At 38.6% G+C, this 25,620-nt stretch overlaps 1 protein-coding gene and 1 non-coding gene across 7 annotated transcripts in view; one reads left to right on the top strand and one right to left on the bottom strand.

The window, feature by feature from the left end:
- Positions 1 to 20,816, top strand: part of PHKA1 (phosphorylase kinase regulatory subunit alpha 1) — a 180,907-nt gene extending 160,091 nt beyond the window's left edge. For 3 of the 6 annotated variants that reach the window (XM_030305102.1, XM_030305105.1, XM_030305100.1), the window contains 9 exons: positions 23 to 152; positions 5,479 to 5,580; positions 6,481 to 6,596; positions 6,734 to 6,772; positions 8,540 to 8,590; positions 11,840 to 12,004; positions 14,362 to 14,415; positions 16,546 to 16,746; positions 18,163 to 20,816. In XM_030305102.1, the coding sequence (XP_030160962.1) occupies positions 23 to 152; positions 5,479 to 5,580; positions 6,481 to 6,596; positions 6,734 to 6,772; positions 8,540 to 8,590; positions 11,840 to 12,004; positions 14,362 to 14,415; positions 16,546 to 16,746; positions 18,163 to 18,336 (1,032 nt within the window). In that variant the 3' untranslated portion in view covers positions 18,337 to 20,816. The remainder of the gene's footprint in view (positions 1 to 22; positions 153 to 5,478; positions 5,581 to 6,480; positions 6,597 to 6,733; positions 6,773 to 8,539; positions 8,591 to 11,839; positions 12,005 to 14,361; positions 14,416 to 16,545; positions 16,747 to 18,162) is intronic. The other 3 variants (XM_030305106.1, XM_030305103.1, XM_030305101.1) reach the window with 2 other exon arrangements.
- Positions 4,451 to 4,557, bottom strand: LOC115507911. Its single transcript, XR_003966834.1, has one exon. It is a non-coding gene; the product is annotated as a U6 spliceosomal RNA (small nuclear RNA).
- Positions 20,817 to 25,620: the final 4,804 nt, after the last annotated feature.

The raw sequence follows: 25,620 nt of genomic DNA, 5'->3' as shown, positions 1-25,620 counted from the left end.
TCTATATTCATTCCATGCACAGGAAATAATGGTGTATCTAGCCATGTATATGCGAACTCAGCCTGGCCTCTTTGCCGAAATGTTTCGACTTCGAATTGGTCTAATCATACAAGTTATGGCAACAGAACTGGCCCATTCCCTTCGATGCTCAGGTATTCATTTTAGTAACAATTTTTGACAGAATTCACTTTTTTCGGTTTATTTTGAGAGAGAGAGAGAGGCAGAGGCAGAATTCACTTTTGATGTAGGTCTACTGGGGTGCCTGGGTGGCTCAGTTGGTTGGGCGACTGACTTCGGCTCAGGTCATGATCTTGCAGTTTGTGAGTTAAAGCCCCACATCGGGTTCTGTGCTGACAGCTCAGAGCCTGGAGCCTGCTTCGGATTCTGTGTCTCCCCCTCTCTCTGCCCCTCCCCTGCTCATGCTCTGTGTGTGTGTCTCTCTCTCTCAATAATAAATAAACATTTAAAAAAATTTTTTAATGTCAGTCTATTGAGTTTTGGATCAAGAGGGAAAGAAAGCTAAAACATTTTATCGGTAGCTCAGAAGCTGCATATAGCAATCTTGTTCCCACGTTAGTCAATCTGTATTTATATAAATCAAGAGACTGATAATTATGACAAATTTATGTATTAGTTCTGCAATTTCAAAATTCCACCTCTTGGGGGCTCTGCACTCCAAATTACATTCCTTCTAACTCCTAGAGTGAGCCTAAGCGTGCTTCGAATTTGAGCATGACAGACTGGTTTTGATTCTGACTCAAGCAGTGCAACTTCTCGAACCAGACTGAGTCACCACATCAGTTTGATCATAATGTTAGTATTCTGTCTAGTCAACAACAGGATTGAATAAAGGAAAGCTGTATTTCTATGAAAATTTTCTGACAGGAGTCTCTTTGAAATTAACTATAGCTGTATTTGGCAAGATAACAGTTTTAGTTAGAAGAAAACCTGGGGCCTGTAGAAGCTGTAGCACAGAATTGTATACAGTGTGAGAGAGGGAAAGGGACCCACATGGCATGACTATTTTTCCATTGATATTTGTTTGATTTCTAAGAATGATAAAATAATAGAGATAGGGACTGCATACAAAAATGAAAGTAGAGTTGTAAAACTCAGTGTTAGCCATTGTTTCTGTTACACTTCCCCAAAAGGCTTTTAATTGAGCTATTAACAAATAGCTAATTTTTTTTGCATGAGCCTAACCTAAATTACATAAGATAATTATATTAAAATAACCCTTTAAAGGAAAATAATGATTATTTTATACCTACCATATGCCAGACTGTGTGCTTTTTGTTTTATATTTATATACATTATCTCATTTGATCCTTACAACAACCCTCTGCAAAAGGTATTTCTGTTCCACTTTTACCAATAAGTCATCTGAATTTCAGAGAGGTTAAATAACTTGCCTAAAGTTACACATCTAGTAAATAGTACAATTTGAGTCCAAGTCTTTCTGATTCCATATGATTTCCAATTTAGCACATTGTAATTGATTATATGTATTACATTATACACATACATATATTCTCTAGCCGTGTATCAAGGGATATTTTATTAAGGTCTAATTATTTAATAATAAACCTCAAGAAGGGAAAAATCCTCAAACATTCTTCACTTTTCTTTGTCTCTTACGTATTTTTTTTCCTATGGATTCATCAAAACCATGGCTCTTTATTTCTTTTTTTTTTTTTTTAATTTTTTTTTAACGTTCATTTATTTTTGAGACAGAGAGAGACAGAGCATGAATGGGGCAGGGGCAGAGAGAGAGGGAGACACAGAATCGGAAGCAGGCTCCAGGCTCTGAGCCATCAGCCCAGAGCCCGACGCGGGGCTCGAACTCACAGACTGTGAGATCGTGACCTGAGCTGAAGTCGGACGCTTAACCGACTGAGCATGGCTCTTTATTTCTTACAAGGATAAAGTCAAGATCCCTGGGTGTGATATTCAAGACCCCCAACAGTCTGACCCCTACCTCCTACTTCAACAGTATTTCCCAATAATTTTATCAGTCAACATCCTTGAAGATTGATGTCTTCTCTGATTTCCAAAGCATTTATTGTCTGTACCTCTCATTTGGCACTTAATATAGTCATGTTTATTGTTGTTTATTTTGTTTACATATGTGATCTCTCCCAAATAGTTGCTTAGCTTCTCAAGGTCAAGTGCCATGTCCTACCTGTTTGTTACTAACATTGTGTAAAGTCATGACCAACATGTAGTAAGGTCTCACTAACTGTCTGATTTTTTATCTTTTTCAAGTTTTTATTTAAATTCCAGTTAGTTAACATATAATGTAATATTAGTTTCAGGTGTACAAGCTAGTGTTTCAACACTTCTATACAACACCAGGTGCTCTTCACTACAAGTGCCCTCCTTAATGGCCATCATCCATTTAACCCATTCCCCCCCCCCCCATCTCCCCTCCAGCAACCCTCAGTTTGTTCTCTATAGTTAAGAGTCTGTTTTCTGGTTTTCCTCTCTTGCTTCCCCTGTGTTCCTCTGTTTTTTTTTTCTTAAGTTCCACATATGAGTGAAATCATATTGTATTTGTCTTTCTCTGACTGACTTATTTCACTTAGCATAATACGCTCTAGCTCCATCCATGTCATTGCAAATGGCAAGATTCAAAGATTTCATTCTTTTCTTGGTCTGAGTAATATTCCATTGTATATATGCATCATATCTTTATCCATTCATCAGTCGGTGGACATTTGGGCTCTTTCCATAATTTGACTATTGTTGATAATGCTGCTAAAAACAATGGGGTGCATGTGCCCCTTCCAATCAGCATTTTTGTATCCTTTAATTTTTTTATATTTATTTATTTTTGAGACAGAAACAGAGCACGAGTTGGGGTAGGAGTAGAGCAAGAGGGAGATACAGAATCTGAAGCAGGTTCCAGGCTCCAAGCTGTCAGCACAGAGCCTGTTGTGGGGCTCGAACCCACAAACCATGAGATCATGACCTGAGCCAAAGTCAGATGCTTAACCGACTGAGCCACCAGGCACCCCTGTATCCTTTAGATAAATACCTAATAGCACAATTTCTGAATCGTAGGGAATTCTTTTTTTTTTTTAATGTTTATTTAGTTTTGGGAGACAGAGAGACAGAATGGGGGAGGGGCAGAGAAAGAGAGGGAGACACAGAATCTGAAGCAGGATCCAGGCTCTGAGCTGTCAGCACAGAGCCCAATGTGGGGCTCAAACCCACAAAGCGTGGGATCATGACCTGGGCTGAAGTTGGACGCTCAACCGACTGAGCCACCCAGGCGCTGCAGGGAATTCTACTTTTAAGTTTTTGAGGGACCTCCATACTGTCTTCCACAGTGGCTGCACCAGTTTGCATTCCCACCAAAAGTGTTAGAGGGTTCCCCTTTATCTGCATCCTTACCAACACCTGCTGTTTCCTGTGTTGTTAATTTTAACCATTCTGACTGATGTGAGGCAATATCTCATTGTAGTTTTGATTTGTATTTGTCTGATGAGGAGTGATATTGAGCCTCTTTTCATGTGTCTGTTAGCCATCTATCTGTATGTCTTCTTTGGAAAAATCTCCATTCATGTCTTCTGCCCATTTCTTAACTGGATTATTTGTTTTTTGGGTGATGAGTTTACAACTTCTTATATTTTGGATACTAACCCTTTATCAGATATGTTATTTGCAAATATCTTCTCCCATTCCATCAGTTGCCTTTTAGGTTTGTTGATTGTTTCTTTGCTGTGCAGAACATTTTCATTTGGATATAATCCCAATAGTTTATTTTTGCTTTTGTTTCCCTTGCCTCAGGAGACACAGCTAGAAGGAAGTTGCTACAGCCAGTTTCAAAGAGACTACTGCCTATACTATCTTGTAGGGTTTTTATGGTTTCAGGTCTCACACTTAGGTCTCTCATCCATTTTGAATTTATTTTTGTGTCTGGTATAAGAAAGTGGTTCAGCTTCATTCTTCTGCATGTCGCTGTCCAATATTCCTAACACCATCTGTTGAAGAGACTTATCTTATTCCCATTGAATATTCTTTCCTGCTTTGTCGAAGATTAGTTGACCATATAGTTGTAGGTTCATTTCTGGGTTTTCTATTCCATTGCATTGATCTATGTGCCTGTTTTTATGCCAGTATCATACTGTCTTGATTACTTCAGCTTTGTGATATACCTTGACCTCTAGAATTGTAATGCTTTCCTTTTCTTTTTCAAGATTGCTTTGGCTGTTTGGAGTCCTTGTGGCTCCATACAAATTTTAGGATTTTGTTCTTGATCTGTGAAAAATGCTGGTGGTATTTTGATAAGGATTGCATTGAATGTGTAGATTGCCTTGGGTAGTATAGACATTTTGACAATATTTGTTCTTCCAATCCATGAGTATGGAATGTCTTTCCATTTCTTTGTGTGCTCTTCAATTTATTTCATAAGTGTCTTATAGTTTTCCAAGTGCAATTCTTTTACCAAAATGTGGAACGCTTCACAAATTTGCATGTCATCCTTGCACGGGAGCCATACTAATCTTCTCTGTATTGTTCCAATTTTAGTGTATGTGCTGTCAAAGTGAGCACTAACTGATATTGATAAAGTCCAGTCTTCTCATTATTCTTCATGATTTCATGGATTCATATCTATTCTCTTTTTAGTCTCTAGATTTCCAGACTGAGAAGTGTTTATTGTTTTAGTCCCTCTGTATGTATACATCCATTGCTTTTCTCTGACTGGCTTTCAGTTCCATATTTCTCTTTACATTCTTCCCACCTTCAAATAAAGATTCTACTAAGTTCCCTAATGGTGTGGAAAGAGGATGAAGAAGAAATCAAGAATCTGATTAGCCCATAAACTGGATAATCAGTCTTTAAATTATTAAGAATCTATTGCAGGGGCGCCTATGTGGCTCAGTCAGTTAAGCTTCTGACTTCAGTTCAAGTCATGATCTCGCATCTGTGAGTTCAAACCCCATGTCGGGCTGTATGCTAACAGCTTGGAGCCTGGAGTCTACTTCAGATTCATTCTCTCTCTCTCTCTCTCTCTCTCTCTCTCTCTCTCTCTCTCTTTCTCTCTGCCCCACCCCACCTTCATGCTTGCGCTCGCTCTCTCTCTCTCAAAATAAATAAATAAATTTAAAAAAAAAAGAATCTATTGCAGTATGCAGGGCGCATGGGTGGCTCAATCAGTCAAGCATCTGACTCCTGATTTCAGCTCAGGTCAGGATCTCATGGGCCTGAGATCAAGCCCCTCATTGAGCTCCACACTGAGCTTGGAGCCTACTTAAGATTAAGATTCTCTTTCTCTCTCCTCCTACTCTAAAAAAGAAATCTATTGCACTATGAATACCCGGACAGTGTGGTGCGAAGAATTTATTTGTAATTCTATTTTTCCAATCAATCAAATAACTCAGAAATTCTAAGAAAGAAAGGAAATAGAGAACGAAATAGGGTGGGTATGTCAGGCAAATTGTGGTCCTCTGTACTAACATTTCTGATAACTAGCTGAGGAAGCCACAGACGGCCTGATGAATCTCAGTCCTTCAGCCATGAAGAATCTCCTGCATCACATTCTCAGTGGCAAGGAGTTCGGAGTGGAACGAAGTGGTAAGATTGAATAACCGCATTTCCATTTTAGAGTGTTAGTTTGGTCTCGTTTGATTTTAAAATGTTTTTCTTTTATCTGAGGAAACTTTCCCCCAACTAAATAGAACCCCAGTATATGAAACAGTTAAAAGCAAAGCTGTCTTCTGGAACAAGATTTGGAAACTACTGTATATGTCTCTTTTTTTCTCCTTAAATGATAAATCAACTAAGTGGATTGCCATCATCTTTTGTTTTTGCACTGTTCTATCGATTCCTTTACATTATCCTGAATCTCTACTTTAGGACAACTGACAACCCGTATCATTTGAAACTTTCTTGTATTCCATTTGGCAGTAATTTAGTAGCGTTTGCAGTGGTGTGTCTGGGTGTATCAGATATATCAGATATATCCTTTCACCTGTGAATTCACATACATCTTAAGGTCTGTTGCAAATTAATCCTCCACTTGGCACTTGGTGTTTTGGCAGTGGTGTTTGGTGCCAAGTACCTAAAACAGAACAAATGAAAAAGGTTTTCTTTCCTGCTCCACTTTTAGGCTTAGGATAAACATGTAATTTCAGTTGGATGGATGCTAGACCTTTGAATGGTAAAAGAAAGTCATAAAACACTGCTTCTCAAGCCTTACTGTGCATAAGGATCATGTGGGGAACTTGCAAAAGTACAGACTGATTCAGTAGGCCTGAAGTGGTACCCAAGATTCTACTAACAAGCTCCTAGGTGATGCTGATGCTGCTGGTGTATGGACCACACTTTGAATAGCAAGGTTATATAGTGGGTTATTTTCATTATTATTATTAACATAAAAGGAGGACATATATCTAAGTCTTCTAAGCATGGTGGACAAAATTATTTGAACCTGATTGTCGTCTCTCTTTCTGTTTAATCTGTCATGCTATGTAGTTCGTCCCACTGATTCAAATGTCAGCCCTGCTATTTCCATCCATGAGATTGGTGCTGTCGGGGCAACCAAAACAGAACGAACTGGGATAATGCAGTTAAAAAGTGAGATAAAGCAGGTAAGACATCTTGGGATATCTCGGGAGATTAGCTGGGATATTGTCATGTTAAAGAATATCCTTTTGGAATTGATCTTTGTTGGGATCGTGTATTTTGTTTCATATCCCGTGTTTAATTGGAGCCATTTATTTTTCAGGCGGAATTTCGTAGACTATCTATCTCAACTGAGAGTCAGGTGAAACAACTAGGGATCCTTTAACATAATTTAACCTGCCTTTAGTTCTATATAACATGCATGAGCTCATGGCCTTTTTACAAGTAAGATAACAAACCACAGAGTCGCTTGATTCTCCTTTGTAGCATTCATTTTATAGATAGCTTTCCTTTTCTGGACCAAACTGTTTTGCTAATTTTAGGAGGAAAGTAATTTCTTTCTGTTAGCAAGAAATTGAAACCCTGAGTTCCTCTTATTAGAATTAACATGTAATTTTGGAATCGATTTTCTCTATGCAACTAGACTCCATTTCCTTACGTTTAAGAACAGGTACTAGAGAGAACACCAGATTGGATGAGGGCCTTTTTAAGAATCTAGTTTCTTGGGGCTCCTGGGTGGCTCAGTCACTTGAGCATCCAACTCTTGGTTTCTGCTCAGGTCAAGGGATCAAGCCCCATGTCAGGCTCCGTGCTGAGCATGGAGCCTGCTTAAGATTCTCTCTCTCCCCCTCTGCCCCTCTCTCCTGCTCACTCTCTTTCTCTTCCTCTGTCCCTAAAATTTCAAAAAAAAAAATCTAGTTTCAGGTATTTCCCCCAAATTAGATTTTTATCATTGTCATGAGAGAGGTATACAAAAGGTGTTGTGGATACATAGAGGTAAAACATTGAAATCATTCGGGGAGCTGATGGGAATTATCAGACATCATGCTGTAGCCTCTTACTCATTTTCCTTGCAGCTGAGAATAGATGAAATACTTAACACAAAGAAATACTTAACACAAACTTCCATAGCTTTATTCAAAACTCTGGGAAATCATGTGATTTTCAGAGTCTCCAAATTGAGAAGGTACTGATTTGGTCTCCCCTAGTAGCACTTTTTATGAAAATCTTAAAACTACTCCTCCTGACTTATGGTAGCTTGCAGTACTAAAGCACATCCAGAAGAGGAGAGACAAAATGGAAATTTTTTGTTGGAGGTTTTATGGGAGTCAGAACCATTTAGGACAAGAATGAGCCAATGCTTGAAGTTTAATTTGAAGGAAACTTTTCAGATTCATATTATGCAAGGGAAGAACTGAATGGACTAATAGGAAACTGTTAACTAGTACAGGTTTTTTCACAGATAATTTGGATAACCTGAACATTTTCCTATCTGAAAGGTGAAAGAACTATGTTTCATACTGAGGAGTTAAACTGATGTTGTTGGTAAACAGTCCTTGTTTTGGCTGAGAGTGATTGGCTAAATATTCTTTTATAGTTGTTTATAGTTACACAGTATTACTTACAAGTTCATTATATATTTAGAACTTGAAGTCCGTGTTCCCAGCTAGATTACTATGATATTAAGGACTTGACCTATCCAGCTATATCATTTAATTCCTTTTTTTACACATCCACTACCTATAGGAATTCAAGAAAGGCAAAATCATTAGGACTATAATGTCAAGGATTGAGAGACCTAAATTTTCATTACTTTCTAATTTCTAATTATTGATTTCCATCCTTACTTGCCTGTCTGGTATTTTGTATTGTTCTAAACCCTCTTCTCTACCACTCACCAATGCCCTTTTTTCTGATCATGGGAAAAAATATTTTTAAAGGCAGTTTTTCTTTACCTTTTACCATGGCTTCTGGAGTAAGGCTATTTCATCAGCTTTTTAAATAATAACATGCTGGCTAGTTACTTGAATAGTCTGTAATTTTACCCTACTAATATGTTTTTAAACACAAATAATGTTTACCTTGCCTCATCTCTTCTAAAATCTTATTTTCTAATTTTGTTTTATAGTCCAATGGTGGTCATCCCTTGGGTATAGATTTGACATCACCATCTTTTCTGGTAACTGCTGTTATATTATATACCATTCACAAGTACTTTGAATATGCTGTTATAGAAGTCATGACATATACTGACTGAAAAGAAAACCAAAATGAATCAAAAACTAAAATAACTATAAATCAACTTCATGTATGGGGGTAAAATCTTTCCATTCGTTTTCCTACAAGGGGTAGCAAAGGGGGTTCAGTTCTAGCCTCTTTTCCATTTCAGAGAAAACAAAATTCAATTTAATAAGTACTTAAGTGTCTGTTTATGCATTTATTCTTTCAACTAATATAATTAATTGCATGTATACTAGGTGCCAGGCACTGTACTAGATAGTATCAGCATCCCCTGGGAGCTTCTTAGAAATGTAAAATCTTGGTCCCCACCCTAGGCCTACTGAATCAGAAAGGCTTGGGTAAGGCCCACCAATCTGTGTTTTAATAAGCTTTCCAGGGGCGCCTGGGTGGCGCAGTCGGTTAAGCGTCCGACTTCAGCCAGGTCACGATCTCGCGGTCCGTGAGTTCGAGCCCCGCGTCGGGCTCTGGGCTGATGGCTCAGAGCCTGGAGCCTGTTTCCGATTCTGTGTCTCCCTCTCTCTCTGCCCCTCCCCCGTTCATGCTCTGTCTCTCGCTGTCCCAAAAATAAATAAACGTTGAAAAAAAAATTAAAAAAAAAAATAAGCTTTCCAGGTGATTCTGATGTACTTTTAAGTTTGAAAGCCACTGGATTGGCTGTTATTCTGATTAGTAATGTACTTAGTAAATATTTATTGAGTGCCAATTTTGTACCAGGCACTGGAAATACAATAAACAACAGAACGGATATGGTCCTTGCCATCATGAAGTTTACATTTTAGGAAGACTGATTTCTGATTAGATTTCCTTGGTTTAAACCAATGTAATGGCCTCTGACTTCAGATTTCTTAAACTGAAGAGATTAAGGCAACTCCAACTTTTTTGTTGTTTGTTTGTTGTTTGTTTCTTGTTTTTTGTTTTTTTTGTTTTTTAAGGTTGCATTAGCTATCATGGGTCCCTTGAATTTCCATGTGAGTGTTAGGATAAACTTGTCAATTTCTGCAAAGAACCTAGTTGGGATTATGATGAAGACTATAGATAAATTTCAATCTGTAGATAAATTTAAAGGGTACTGCCACCTTAACAATGTTAAGTCTTCTGATCCATGAACATGGGATTTCTTTCCATTTATTTAGGTTTTTAATTTCTTTCAAAATGTCTGGTAGTTTTCAGAGTATATGTTTTATACTTCTTTTGTTAAATTTATTCCTAAGTATTTTATTCTTTCAGATGCTATTTTAAATGAAATTTTTTTCTTAATTTCATTTGCAGATTGTTGATTGCTAGTGTTTAGAAATTACAAGTGATTTTTATATTGATCTTATATTGTGCAATTTTACTGAACTCATTTGTCAGTTCTAACTGTCTTTCAGTGAATTCCTTATATATAAGATTATGTCATTTGCAGATGTAGTTTTACTTTTTCCTTTCACTCTGGATGTCTTTTATTTCTTTTCTTGCTTAATAGCACTGACTAGAACCTCTAGTGCAATGCTGATTAGAAGTAGCAAGAGTAAAAACATCTTTGTGTTATTCTAAACTATCCTCTAAACTTAAGAGGAAAAACATTCAGTCTTTGACCATTTGTTATGATGCCAGCTGTGGGGTTTTGTAGATGTACTTTATTAGATTGATGAAGTTCCCCTCTGTCTCTAGTTTGTTGAGTGTCTTTATCATGAAGGAGTGTTAGATTTTATTGAATGCTTTTTCTGCATCTATTAGGATGATGTGGTTTTTATCCTTTATTCTCCTGATGTGGTGTATTACATTAATTGATGTCTGGATGTGAAACCTTGAATTTCTGTAGTAAATTCTATTTCATCATGGTGCATAATTCTTTTCTATGTTGCTGAATTTGGTTTGCTAGTATTTTGTTGATTTTTGTATCTATATTCAGAAGGGATATTGATCTGTAGTTTTCCTGTGATGTCTTTGATTTTGGAATAAGGGTAATACTGGCCTCAAAGTGAGTTGGAAAGTTCCTTCTCTTTTTTTGGAAGAGTGGGTTAGGAACTGATAATTAATCTTTAAATGTTTGATAGAATTAACCAGTGAAGCCATCTGTGCCTGAGTTTTTCTTTGTGGGAAGTTTAATAATTACTAATTTGATCTCTATTATAGATCTATTCAGACTTTCTGTTTCTTCTTGAGTCAGGTTGGATAGCTTATGTCTTTCTAGGAATTTGTCCATTTCATCTAAGTTATGTAATTTGTTGACGTATGGCTGCTGATGGTACGTCCTTAGAGTCCTTTTTGTTTCTTTAAAGTCAGAGGCGATGTTCCCTCTTTCTGTCCTGATTTTAATACATTCAGTCTTAACTTTTTGAGGGGGAGCTAAATATTTGTCAATTTAGTTTATATTTATTGTCAAAGAAACAAATTTTAGTTTCATTGCTTTTCTCTGTTGCTTTTCTATTCTCTATTTTATTTCTTTCTCCTGCACTGTTTATTATTTTCTTCCTTCTTGCTTTTGGCTTAGCTTGCTCTTGTTTTTTTCATTGTCTGAAGGTTTTTTTCATTGTTTGGCTATCAATTTGAGATATTTCTTCTTTTTTAATACAAGCATCTATGACATAAATTTCTCTTTAAAGCACTGTTTCAGCTGCGTCCCATAAGTTTTGGCATGTTGTATTTTCATTTTCATTTATCTCGGAGTGTTTTCTAATTTTCCTTGTGATCTCTTTCTTAATCCACCAGTTATTTAGAGGCATATTGTTTAATTTCCACATATTTGTAAATTTCCTAAATTTCCTTCTGTTTTTTATTTCTAATTTAATTTCATTGTAGTCAGAGAACATGCTTTATCTGATTTCAAATCTTTTAATTTGGTTGAGGCTTGTATTATAGCCCATGAAAGCAACAAACTAAGCCATAGACCAGCTGGAACTTTAACAGAGATAACCAAGGAAAGAGACAGCTAAGAAACTCCCAGGTCATCACTATTTGTATGGCACTATTTAAGTATCACTAGATTGCTTTCTAAAAGGATCTAGATTTACAAAGGTTTACATTGTTGCTAGCTACTCATAAGTCTACTAGCTTCACTGTAACCTCTTTATCTTGGGTGTTACACTTAATATGTGGTTTCTAATTCTACTGAGAGTGTTTATTATTCACTATGCTATAATACTTTATCAGAAGAACAGAGATAACTTTTGATTTATGTTCTTTCCTCTCCTCTTCTCCCAAGTCACCTGGAACATCTGTGACTCCAAGTAGTGGGTCCTTTCCTAGAGGTGAACAGACATCTAAAGATAATCGTCAAGGTCAGTGGCAACGCCGAAGAAGGCTAGATGGAGCACTGAACAGAGTGCCAATTGGATTTTATCAGAAAGTATGGAAAGTTTTACAGAAGGTAAGCATAACACATTGTAGATGTATCTTTATTTTCCCACTTGATATCCTCAGTCTCCTTGGCTGAGATATGACTTGACTGTGACATCACTACAATTATATAAATGTCATATGCTCATATGGACAAAACCTAGAAGACATAATCAAAGAAGTTGATTTATTATTTTGATATTATTTATGATTTAGTCTCTATTATTGACACTAAGGTATTTTTTATAAATTAGATTTCAAAAATCATCACTTCTCTGCTTTTGCCCATACTTGAACATTGTTGGACTTTGTGATACATTTGCTACTTATAAAATCTGGTGATAAAGAGCCTGCTTTCTTTGTAGCTATTGTAGAGTGGAAATGTTATTTGTAGTAATGTGCTGACAGTAGAGTAAAACTGCTGCAGTGTCTGAGGAGTTAGTGTAAGAAGCTGTTCTATTTTTTCTTGGATGAAAACTACTAAATAGATGCAAGATTATAATGATTTTAATGACCCAAAGCCTTTGTTGGTGTGACCAATTTTTGTTTTTCTTTCAAAGGCCTAGCTTGCCAAAGACATTTAAGAGGACATCACACCAGTATGATTGTGACAGATTTAGAGGGCCAGGAAGACCATGGTACTCATTCATAGGTCTCATTTATAGTCTCTTAGGTGGCACTTTCTGCTTCATTGCCCTTAGCAAGGACCTGAAGAAGATTTCATCCAGGGCTTCAAAACCTTAGTTATGCTTCTCCCCTTAGCACAATGATATTCTTCCAGGGACCAAAACAGGTGATCTTTTGGAAAGGTAAAAGTTGTTTCCTCAGACTAGTAGCTCTGGAAATCTTCTTTTCAGAGAGTGTTATTAAAACTCTCCATCTAACTTCTCTAGCACCCTGGTCACAGACAGATATTTTATCTCTACAGCTATGCCTGGGTTATGGCAATTTGATTTCACAGACATGTAGTGGGTGCTGTTCTACCCCAGATACCATGGAATGTATCTGTTTTTATCATCAAGAAGTTTAATCCATAGTTATCTTCTTAAATAGCAGCTATAATGTAAAGCTGAAATGTATTATGATAAAGGTACAGAACCACAAGGTCTTGCAAATACAAGAAAAGGAACATTTAAATATGACCAGGAAGATTGAGTATTTTATGGCAGAATCAAAACATGGACTTGGAATCCTAATATAAGAGGACAAACAAATGCCCTCTTTTTTCATTCCATTCCTTTTAGAATGAATATAACATACTCATCACATTGGCACATATGTTTGCAGGCTGGTAATTCTCTGTACTAAGACTGTTATTTGGCATATGAAACATGGGATGGAAGTGTCAGGTACCAGAGCCAGTAAACCTGCTGGATTGGAATCTTTGTCTGTGGCTTAATATATGTTGTTTTAATTTGTTTAACATCTAAAATGGCAAGTCCTTAATGCCCATTGCTTTTTAATAATTGATTTGATTGTAAGAGAGAAGATAAAATATCATTCATTTATATTTCCTGAGCATCTGCTGTATTCTAGGCAGTGTCCTAAGTGCTCATGGTGATACAGCAAAGAACAAAATAGACAACAGTCTATCCTTATGGGAGCTTAGATTCTGCTATTCAATAAATAATAAACATAATAAGTAAATTATATAGAATTAAAAGAAGACAAGTATTGTAGTAAAAGTACAGCAGAGTGAGGGCATCAAGGGCACTGATGTTCGGGGGCAGGGGATGCTTAACTAGAAAATGCAGTAACTGCTGGGTGCCTGGGTGGCTCAGTCAGTTAAGCGTCCAACTGCAGCTGAGGTCATGATCTCACGGTTCGTTCGTGAGTTTGAGCCCCATGTCGGGCTCTGTGCTGACAGCCCAGAGCCTGGAGCTTGCTTCTGATTCTGTGTCTCCCTCTCTCTGCTCCTCCCCTGCTCATGCCCTGTCTCTCTCTCTGTCTCTCGAAAATAAATAAACCTTAAAAAAAATTTAAATGTAGTAACTATACAAGTCTGAAAAATATGTATTTTGAGGGTTTTTATTCTTCAGCCTAAAAATCTTTCTGAAAGCCTATTTGTGATGGGTCTGGGACCTAGCATGATATCTTTTCTGATAGTCTCTGAATCTTTGGGACTAGCCTATCCCAGAAGGTAGACCTTCTCTATCACTTCCACTCCTTTAAATTGAGGGTAAATCTTGCATCTACCGTAGCCCAGCCCTGCTTCTTGCCACATAATAATCATAAGCCCTTGGCAAGGACACTTGGGCTGCAGGGCCTTTCACTGGCCTGTGATTGTTCAGCATCTACCCCATGAAGTGCACTTAGAAATACTGTCTCCTTACAGGCTCCCATTTATCAGCATATCCTTGGTGACAACATGTTTTTGCTCTTTTGCAGTGTCATGGACTCTCTGTAGAAGGTTTTGTTCTTCCTTCTTCAACTACTAGAGAGGTGAGATTCTGTGTCTTTCACATTTATGTGATCGATGGTTTATGTCACTAAAGTATTTCAGTGATCATTTTTCAACATAACAGTTCTATGACTCTAGATCAGCTAAACATGACGTGCAGTTGAGGAAAGGAGAGAATATTTTTTAAAAACAGAATAGGAAAAGAAATAGAATGGGAACATTAGAGAGTAATTATGTATTACATTAATTATATAAGGACAGCTCCCTTTTGATGGTTCAGTTAGGCTGGTTTATGTGAGCATTGCCAGTTAGAGAGGGCAGACAAGATAGAAATCTAGAAATGGATGACCTCTCATGTCCCCATCCTTTTCATCCCCACCTTTCTCTTGTAGGATGCTTGTAGACTATTATATTATGAACTAGTGGTCCTCAGCTCTAACCATATGTAATAGCAACCTGAGCTCCCATCTCCAATTTAGTGGATTAAAATCTCCAGGGATGGAACCTGAGCATCTATACTTTAAAAAAAAATCCTTGGGGCACCTGAGTGGCTCAGTCAGTTGAGCGTCCAACTCTTGATTTTGGCTCAGGTCATGATCAGGTTGTGGGATTGAGCCCTGCATCCGACTCCAACATGGAGAGATTCTCTCTCCTTCTCTGTCCTTTCTCTCTCTCTCTCTCTCTCTCTCTCTCTCTCTCTCTCTCTCTCTCTCTCAAATAAACAAACAAACAAACAATCCTTAGAATGAGTCTGATATATAACCATGGTTGGAAAATAATGCCATGAACCACAGACATGTGTTATTGGGCGCTTTTATATTTCCTTTTTTGCCCAATCACATAGATATTCTAAAGAAATAACTTTTATACAAAACCAACAAAGGAACTAGAATTAGCAAATTAGGAATAATAAGATTGGATGGTAGAGCATTCTCAAAAACACTGGAGTTGTTGTAGGCAATGGCTGGAGGGGCGAGTGCAGAAAGCTAATGCTATGCCTCAGAGCTTCACTCTTGCCTCTAGGCCTCTTCTCTAATAAAGAACACTGTGCCCTCTCTGTCCTTTCTCTGCTTTTAAGCAAGATTGAAATGTTAATATAATTAATAATAATACATGGTACCTTTAAGAGTCTTCAGAGTACCTTTACACATTCTTTAATTTGATCTTTAAAACAGGTATGTGAGGGGCACCTGGGTGGCTCAGTCGGTTGAGCATCTGACTTTAGCTCGGGTCATGACCTCGCAGTGGACGAGTTCAAGCCCATGTCGGGCTCTGTGCTGACAGCTCAGAGCCTGGAGCCTGCTTCTGATTCTGTGTCTCCCTCTCTCTCTGCCTCTCCCCCGCTCATGCTCTGTCTCTCTCTGTCTCAAAAATAAAGGTAAACATTTTTTAAAAATTTTTAAAAAACAGGTATGTGAGACAGCTAAGGAAGGGATTGTAGTTTCCGATTTACAAATAAGGAAACAAATTTAGGGAAATGAATTGTTCAGGGTCCTAGAACTAGTAACTAACAAAGACAGGACTTGAACCCTGGTCTTTAGGGTCCAAATATATATATTTGGGTCCATTATATATAAGGTCCATTATATACTCAATACAATTTTGCCAAAAATTATTCCTCACTGCTCTTCACCCTAAAATAACTTTGTATTTCTTCATGCCCATTTTAATCTAACAGTATATAAATGTTTTACATAATTCTAGTCATCCTGTACATACAGTTTTAAGTTCTACTTAGATTTTTCCTGTATCTACGGTCATCATATTTATTCTTTTAAATGACTCTATAAAAACCCATGAAGTTGCTGTACCATAATATGCCATTTATTTACATGACCATTCCCATGTTTAGATTACTTTTAGTTTTACATTTGTGACTAATGCTGTAAACACTCTTGCACATAGGGCTTTTTCCCTCACTTGAATTATTAACTTCGGATAAACTCTCAAAAATAGGATTGTGAGTTAGGGGGCATTGACACTTTTATGACTGTTGTTATGCATTGCTAGACTGCATTCCAAAAAGATCGGACCAATTTACTCACTCAGGTACTTTGAAGGAGACTGAGCTACACTTTGGCTACAGTGCTTTTCCTGCCTTTCAGAATAGGTGATTGATAACTCCTGGATGATGGGCTCTTAGGAATTGATTTTCTTTTTCTCTATCACAGATGACTCCAGGCGAGATTAAATTCTCCGTTCATGTGGAATCTGTCCTGAACCGTGTACCTCAGCCAGAGTACCGCCAGCTTCTGGTTGAAGCCATCCTTGTCCTCACCATGATGGCAGATATTGAAATTCATAGTATTGGAAGCATCATTGCTGTGGAAAAGATAGTGCATATTGCTAATGACTTGTTCCTTCAAGAACAGGTAGGCAAGTGGCAACACTGTTGTTTTCTCAAAGGGGAATGTCTGACACCAACCTAACTGCATTCAGAGCTCTTAGTGAAGCCAAGGTCACTTTCTTGTGCCCTCTTCCTCATAGCTCTTTTCTGGGTCCCTCTGTAATGGCTCTGAGCTCTGTTTGCAGAAGAAGTAGGCTGCGGGACAGCCTCTGTCTTTCACCAAGTGTTTTTGTGATTGTGTGAGATGGTAAAGTTGCCTGGAATTCAGGAGGCTTTTATGCTTTTCATCATATTTCAGTCTTCTTATCACATGGCTTTTTATAGCAATAAGGACTTAAGAAGAGACAACAGGATAGCATATCCTTTTTGGACTATTAAGGAAAAGAGAAGATTCAATTTTGGTTTGGTTTGGTTTTTGCGTTAGCTACTTACCTATAGGAAAATATTAAAGTGAAACTTTTAATTCTACATTTAAAAACTTTTTCTTAATGTATCTTCTTCCAGGACATTAACCATGTTTACAAAATGCAGACTATTGAAAACTTTCCAAATGTTTCCTAGATTAAGAGTAGAAACACTAAGGTGAAGTACATGCCCTGTCATCAATAGGAAAATCTCCAAAATATGTAATAGGTATTTCATCCTATTATTAGGCACTGTGGGAAAATGCGAAAAAAAATCAGAAGTACCCAGGACAGTGCTAATTTTAAATATTCTGGATTGCTGTTAGTCTGTGTATCAGACAATATGATCCCTTTTAGGCATAGACTCTAGCTTGGAAAGTGTACAGTCTATTTGAACTAAGTCTACTTAGAAAGAAATAATCATCAAAAGCAAGATAAAATAATATGTGCTAAAATCAGTAGTACTGGAAAGATTAGGACCCAAGTCCGTCTGGGGTGATTTGTAAGTATTAACATTTGACTCTTAACAGGTAAAACTCATTTAATTAACTGTTATATTTAACTTTCAAAATTCTGAACAATTAATATTTTAAAAGTAATGTCATCATGAGGGCACCTGAGTGGCTCAGTCGGTTCAGCTCAGGTCATGATCTCATGGTTCGTGGGTTTGAGTCTCGCACCGGGCTGTGCTGTCAGCTCAGAGCCTGGGGCCTGCTTTGGATCCTCTGCCCCCACTCTCTCTCTGCCTCTCTCTCTCCCTCTCTTTCTCTGTCTCTCTCTCTCTCAAAAATAAACATTAAAAATTTTTTAATTAAAAAAATAATGTCGTAGGATGTGGGTATCTAGGGAAAAATGTACATATAGAAACTCACATTCAACATTTTGTGCATAACCGATCCCTTCCTACCAAAACAGCCTAAGATCCAACTAGCTGGTGATGGGGAGGAGGCTCTGAGTAATCCCAATGAGGACTTTAACTAATAGGATTAGTAATTTTTCCTTTCCCCTGTGTTCTCCTACCCTTAAAAACCAAACAGAAAACCCTCGGGGCAGATGATACCATGTTGGCCAAGGATCCTGCGTCTGGCATCTGTACTCTTCTGTATGACAGTGCGCCCAGTGGCAGGTTTGGCACCATGACCTACCTCTCCAAGGCAGCTGCCACCTACGTACAGGAGTTCCTGCCTCACAGCATCTGTGCCATGCAGTGAGGCCTCTGGGCCCTGGCTGCAGGGAGCCTTTTGACAGCTGGTTCCTGCCTCGGTTGATCATGCATGGGACTGAAATGTGTTGGCCTGATCACTCCTACCCTGCCCCTTTCCATCCCATCCCACCCAAGAAGAATGAACTTTTCTGATCCACTAACTGCTTTCGAAGTGAACCTCTGCCTGGAGGAATATGCCCGCCCAGTCACTCTGTTGTAGGCCTTAATTCTTTCATGGTTCATGGAAGTTTGCATGTGTTTTTATCCTCCAGATCTGTTACAAATTTAGTTTCCTAACTACTGTTTGCAGAGTAGGTATTAATAATAACTTATGACTGAAGTTTGGAAATTTTTCTTATGTGTAGTTTCATTGTGTGAATGAGTGGTGGGTGCTTTGGGACATTGTTTCAAGTGGAGAAACCCTAAAGTGTTGGATTTTATACTACCACAAATTGGAAATATCTATTCTAAGTGCCTTTTCTTGGGAAAGGAGAGTACCAGATCATGGTTTTCTTCATTACTCACGTGTTGCCTCACACTGAGTGACAAACGCCTTTCTGTATAGAATTACTGTCCCTGTTCTTGCCTTCTCTGTATCTACATAACATAATTTCTACTCTCCCTTTGGTGAAATATCAAAAAATGCAAGTGCAGTGTCTGTATTTAAGAATTTTGATATTAGCAATTGAAATCACCTTTTCTGAAGATTGCTGGTGCTCAGAGATGTATCTGTAGCAGAAAATGCAGAAAAACCCAGGAGCCAGGAGCCCAGTTCCAAAAAGGAATGGAAAAGAGATGCCTGCAATAGTGTCTTACACCTAGGGAACAGAGAGGGAATCAATCAGAGGTAAGTTAGTACCCTGAAGAGAGCCTTGTGCACCAACTTTTGCCTCAGAAGAGTGGGCCAAGACACAACATGCAGAATAATTGAAGTCTCTGTCTTTGGCAAACAGGAATCCAGCAGTCAAGTCTATAGCTGCCTTCACAAGCAGTCCTTCCTTGGTGATCCTTACCTGTCTGTCTCACTCGCCTACTGACTTTTTACAGCATCCAACCCCCCACCCACCACCAACTCCCTGTCCTCCCATCAGTTCTTAAACTCTTTCACTTACATCTTCACTCCCTGATTCTAGTGTTCATATCTATGTGTATTTTGATATCTGTTGGCATATATCTGTTTCTTATAAATAGCTGCATTTGTGTGTGTGTCTAAGCATACATGAGAATTTTTCTGAATGTAAGTAGTTTCAATGTGTCTGTATATCTAGCTGTATCTACATTTGGCGGCCTATGTAAATATGTGTTATATGGATGGTGGTGACCGTGGCCCCCAGGCTGACACACCAAGAGTAATGGAGGAATCCTTAAGTCCTTTTCCCTAGTCCCATGTTTAGGTAACCTCATTTGAAGAATGTTTCTCCTAACTTTCTTAATTGAGGCTGCTGTAACAAAATACTGTAGACTGGGCGGCTTAAATAACAAACATTTATTTCTCACATTTCTGGAAGCTTAGAGGCCCAAGATTGGGGTTCCTGCAGACTCAATGTCCAGGGAGGACCCTCTTCCTGGTTTGCAGATGGCCACCTTCTTGCTGTGTCTTCAGATGGCAGAGAAAAGGGGGACGGAGGGGACTCTAGACTCTTCTTTTTCATAAGGGTACTAATTTTGTTATGGGAACTCTTCCCTTATGACTTCATCTAATCCTGATTACTTTCCAAAGGCCCCCACCTCCAAATCCCATCACCTTGGGGATTAAGGCTGAATACCCAATGTGAATTTCAGAGGGGTACAAATATTCAGTCCATATCACTTTCCTTCTCCTTGTTTATGTGTCAAGAGTCTGCTAATTTACCTGTTTGCACTCAGGTAACTTCCTACTTGTGTCCTTTCCTTTCTCTCAGATTTTTCAGATTTTTCTCCAAGAATGGGGCTGGGGCTAGGGATCTCTCTAAATGGTTCTTACAGAACCCATGACAGTCTTTTGAGTGTATGAGTAAGTGAACACAGTAAGTAGGCTGATAGAAAACAGAGAGTGGAAATGAGAGAGGATAGCCAACCTTTTTAGAATAGAATGTCTCTCAGAGCAAATGGAAACACACAGTAAGTAGCTTTCTGATTACATGATTTTCTGGTCACCTTATAAAGATAATTTATGACCTGTTCTGACACTGTCTTTTCACTGGCTGTGCATACCCCAGCCACAGGAAGTACATCTGGAGTGGCACAGGTGAAAACCTCTGCTCTCTGCCATGTTAGTTTGCCTGAACTGACACTGACTGCTGCGTTTCTCTGGGTTTACTAAATTGCCTATCACTGTGCTCTCCATCCAGTGGTATTTCACATTTAAAGCAACTTTTTAGAAAACTTGATCTGCATTTTATTCTTTGTAAGCATGTGATACTAAAAGAAACTTTGGACTTTTTTTAAGCACTTCTGTTTTGAAATTAGAATTAAAAATTGGAATGTCCAATTAAATCATGTCTGATGCCAGTGTTCAAAACTTTATGTGTGTTTTTGTGACTGGGGTTTATTTTGTGGCTCTATTTTACATACTCTGTTTAATTATACAGTACAGTCAAAGCTCATTAATTGGCTCAAAGTAGAATTATCTTAATATAGAAATCATATATATTCTATAATATGTTAGATAATATAAGTAAAGAAACACAGTTTTATCTTTCAAATACATACCCACTCAAACTAGGCTCATTAAATTAAAATGGGCTTATTGACATCTTTAGGGGACCTGTACTGATAAATGAATAAGATTTTTACTCAGTGTTACAATTGTGTGCAAATGGGGCTTCTGTACTACCGGAAGGTACTTAACAACAATTTGTTCTCCTAAGTATTATAAATATTTGGCAGAATCCTGTTTATACTACTCATTAACCATCGTGTAACAAGAGAGGGTTTATTCAGTAAGGATGAACCAGTCTCCAATCCCATCCTCACTAATTAGGTTTCACTACACTGTAGGAATTTTACACAACTGGTGGGGCAAACGTTGTCTTTCTTACCCATGGCTCACAAAACCTCTACTGCCCCCCTTTGCACTTACTTAATACCTAATACCTACACTAATGCAGTGGAGATAAATACAGTGTTTTCCACATTTAGTCTTTGTTTCCTATTAAACTTGAGTGACCTTAGGTCTTGGTTTGCCCAGGACAGTCTCCATGTATGCCTGTTGTCGTGGCATAATTATTAATAGCACTCTTTGTCACTCTTAAAAGTGTCCCAGTTTGGATGATATGGTTGCCCTATATTTAGCAGAAGTCTGATTTCTTTTAAGGCTAGGCCTAAAAGCCAAGGGCCTGTTCTCAAAAGTACTCTTGAAGTAGTGGTGTGGGGGTAAGGAAACAGTGGGGGGAGACTTAAATAATATCTCTTAAATCCTAAACAATATTTGAGTGCTTACCAGATGCCAGACTGTTACACAGGCAGTTAGCATGAACCATCTTATTCTATCTTCATAGTTACCATGTGAGCTAGATACTGTTGTCATTCCCATCTTACAGATGAGGGAACTGAGGTGCTGAGCATTTAAGCAAATTGTTCAAGATCAAACAGCTGGTAAGTGGTAGAGCTGGGATTTGAGCCCAAGCAGTCTGGCTCTGTAGAGTTCCCATTCTCAACAATGACACTCTTCAAGGAAAAGACATTAAAACAAGGGTCAGTCTGTTGAGTACAGTTGAGGCATCTGTGGGCAGATTGTATGGCACAGTGGGCAACATGCAGAAATGCACAAAGAAGGCAGCCACAGGAGTAGTGCCTTTTCAGTGTGTTTGCTTTCCCTGCTGCCTGCTTCTGCCAGCAAGCAAAGACAGGCGAGATCGCCAAAAGAAGTGGCATAGCCTAACCTGATCTTGCTGGTTCAAAAACTACCTTTAGCAATAATGGTTGAAGAAAGTGAGTCAAGGACCCTTATCCAGGGTCACCACACCAGAACACTTTGGAGCCAAAGTTCAACCTACTTCCTCTGAACTTAGGCCTTCCATCTGCGATTCCAGTGCTTTGGGAAGGGTTTTCTTCCCAAGTTAAGGACTGTATGGATATTAAGCATGTGGAAAATTGAGTTAGGAACCTGTGGCATGATTTGTGCTCTGTCTGAATCATGAACAAGTGTCCAGCCACCCTGTGAGATTTGCTGCAGGAATAGGCTGCCAATTTCAGAGCCTCATTGCAACAATTTATCTTTCTCCATACTTGAGTCATCTTGCCACATTGTGTGTCAAATAAGGATACTGTTTCCACTTTAGAAGTGTGTTGAAGTGTTCGGCTACCTGCTGCTAGATCTGAAAGAACACAGAGAACAATCCACTTTCACATCATCTTATTACAGTCCAGATTTTAGGGTGCCAGCTGGCCAGCCTGTATCCTGTCCTCTTCCTTTCACTGCCTATCCTTGAAGGCCCAGGACAAATCCCATTTCCTCTTTATATTGCCAATCTGTCATGATCTCACCTTTCCGTCAACTCCTACAGGCCCACAGATTCCTTCACCTCTGTCTGTAAATGTGTGCCTTTCTCTCTGATCCTAAAAACAATCATTCATGAGCTCTAACATCCCTTGATATACTAATTCCTTCCTTTCACAATCAAATTTCTTCAAAGAAGAAGCTCCACCTGACAGTGTTGGTTTCACTCGTTAACCCCTTGCAATTGGGCTTCCTCCCTGCCTTGTGTTTTTTTTTTTTTCCTCATAGAGCACCAGTGAGCTCCTATTGGCAATGACATTGTCACTACCTCTCCCTTCTTGTGACCCTCTCATCCCTAGATTTCTGTGAAACTGTACTACATTTGTTCTCACCCAACTATTTCTTCTTTTGTCTCCTTTATGGCATCTTTTTCTCCTCCTAGCCTTCACAAAAAGGCATTCCCAAAAGTTACACTCTTCTTCCTAGCCCAAAAGATTCTCACCATAGTGTGCGGTAGGCTTTAAAAAGTGACATGGTCTGATTTACTTTTTTTTTTTTTGGCCCCGAGTTCATTCTGGTGGCTGCAAAAAGACTAAATTGTAGTTCTGCAAAAGTAGAGGTAAAAACCCGTGTGATATTGCAAAAACTTCAGGTGAGAGATGACAATGTCAGGACTGGGGTAGTGGCATCTCTGTTCCCGTTGCCCGTACCCTAGTTTATTTTATTTTTTTTTAAATTTTTTTTCAACGTTTATTTATTTTTGGGACAGAGAGAGACAGAGCATGAACGGGGGAGGGGCAGAGAGAGAGGGAGACACAGAATCGGAAACAGGCTCCAGGCTCCGAGCCATCAGCCCAGAGCCTGACGCGGGGCTCGAACTCACGGACCGCGAGATCGTGACCTGGCTGAAGTCGGACGCTTAACCGACTGCGCCACCCAGGCGCCCCGCCCGTACCCTAGTTTAAATCATCATTACTTTTTATGTGGACCACTGCGGCACTCTCACTACCTCTAGTCTTTCAATAGCTAATCTTTACACCACTCTTGTAGAAATCTTTTTTTTTTTTTTTTTTTTTTTAAGATTTCTGTTTAAATGTCTACTCATTTGCCACAGCTTGAAGTCTGTTCCCTTTAGCCTGGCATTCACAACCCTTCATGATCCAGCCTCTTCAGCTAAACTAGACTAGAAATGTTCTCCTTTATGTTTTTGCTTATGCTGTTGATTCTAGTCAGTGTGCCCTCCCCTGGCTCCCATCCTCACCAAGTAAAATCCTGTCCATCCAGTAAAACCATCTCAAATGCCACTGAATAGGAATTCTAGTTGCCATTTATTAAGTACTTAATTCTTAGTTATTAAGCAATCTAAGCCTTCTACATTCATTACCTGACTCTGATGCATTGCATACTGTTTCTTGTGTATTTATGTCATCTGTACAAGAATGCAAATTCCCTGAGAGCAGAAATGAGATTGTAGTTCATCTTGAGAATTGAATCCTTCGCTGTTCTATACATTTAGTTGCCGTCAGATAAATGTTTGGTGAATGACTGAATGATTGCAGAACTTTGAACCAGTTGCTATAGGAAGATCTAAAAGAAGCATAAGGGCTTATATTCTAGTTAAAGAAGACATCACAGGTCTGGGGGGGGGGGGTTGGATTTTCCAGAATACTAAGCATTCAGGGAATACTAAACGGAGGATTGAACAAAGTTAGATTTAACAAAGTAATGCTACAGGAATGAAGTTTACATAGTAAAGGGAATGTTCAACGGCTTCAGTGTCAGGCAGACCTGGTTTTGAATTCCTGCTTTTCTGCTTAATAGGTGTGTGACACTGAACAGCCATTTGCTCTCTTTCTAAACTGCATCTGTAAAATGGACATATTACAATATCCTTCATAGGACTTTTGCAAAGATTAAATGAGATAATATATCCAAGTGCATATCAGAGTGCTCAAGAAATGTTTAAAAAGTAAAAAATGGTGAGCTAGTTTTTAAAGGAAGTAAGAATGTTGGATTGTCTGAGGGGTGTTAGCAGGTTACTTCAGGTTGAGATGAGAGGTAGGGGGACTTGGGAATTGGCCAGCTTACATCATATCATAGGGGCTGCCAGGAGCCTGGAAATAACTGATGATAATTCTAAAAGTGCTTCAGGATATTATGTAATGTGAAGTCTCACACTACATAAATTATTTCAGTAACCCTTGTATAGTTCCAGAAGCAAAAGGAGGGAGGGAAGGGGAACTGCAGTTTGCAAACATCACTGAAAGTATGTGCTCACCCCCTCCCACACGAATTTTTAAAGAGTAATTTGACATCAGTGCTTGATTGGAATCTACAAAGCAATTTCAAGATTACCAGCCAGCCTCTTGAAAAATGCTTTTGGCTTTGCCAGAGTGAATTATTGAGGTTTTTAACTCTTACATGGACATGGATTGCTAATGATGAAAAGGAATAAAGTTGTGTGCAAAATTTACTGTGTAAACTTTTCAAATCTTTTGCAACCACTTATTAATCCCCCACCAAAAAAGCCTGTCTAACGTAGGTGGGTGGTGCTGGGCTCTTGGTGGCCACATCGTGTCTATCTTTAAATATTTATATGGGTGTATCTGCAGATTGAAACAATTCACGAAGAGCTGGGCGGCTTTTTTGTTTGTTTGCTTGCTTGTTTTTTTTTGTTTTTTGTTTGTTTGTTTTGTTTTGTTTTGTTTTGTTTTGTTTTGTTTTGTTTTAGCGCTAAAACTCACATTCGCGGCTATTTTAGCAATTAGCCCCGGCTCTTCCGCTACTCGAACCCCTCAAAACTACATCTCCCAGCATGCTCTAAAGCTGGTCCGACCTCATTTCAAATGGCCCCGTAGGGCAACAAGGATG

This window comes from Lynx canadensis, chromosome X (genome assembly GCF_007474595.2).
Source record: "Lynx canadensis isolate LIC74 chromosome X, mLynCan4.pri.v2, whole genome shotgun sequence".
In the NCBI taxonomy this organism is placed as follows: Eukaryota; Metazoa; Chordata; class Mammalia; order Carnivora; family Felidae; genus Lynx; species Lynx canadensis.
The sequence above is the reverse complement of the archived record's forward strand: the minus strand, read 5'-3'. Positions and strand labels throughout refer to the sequence as shown.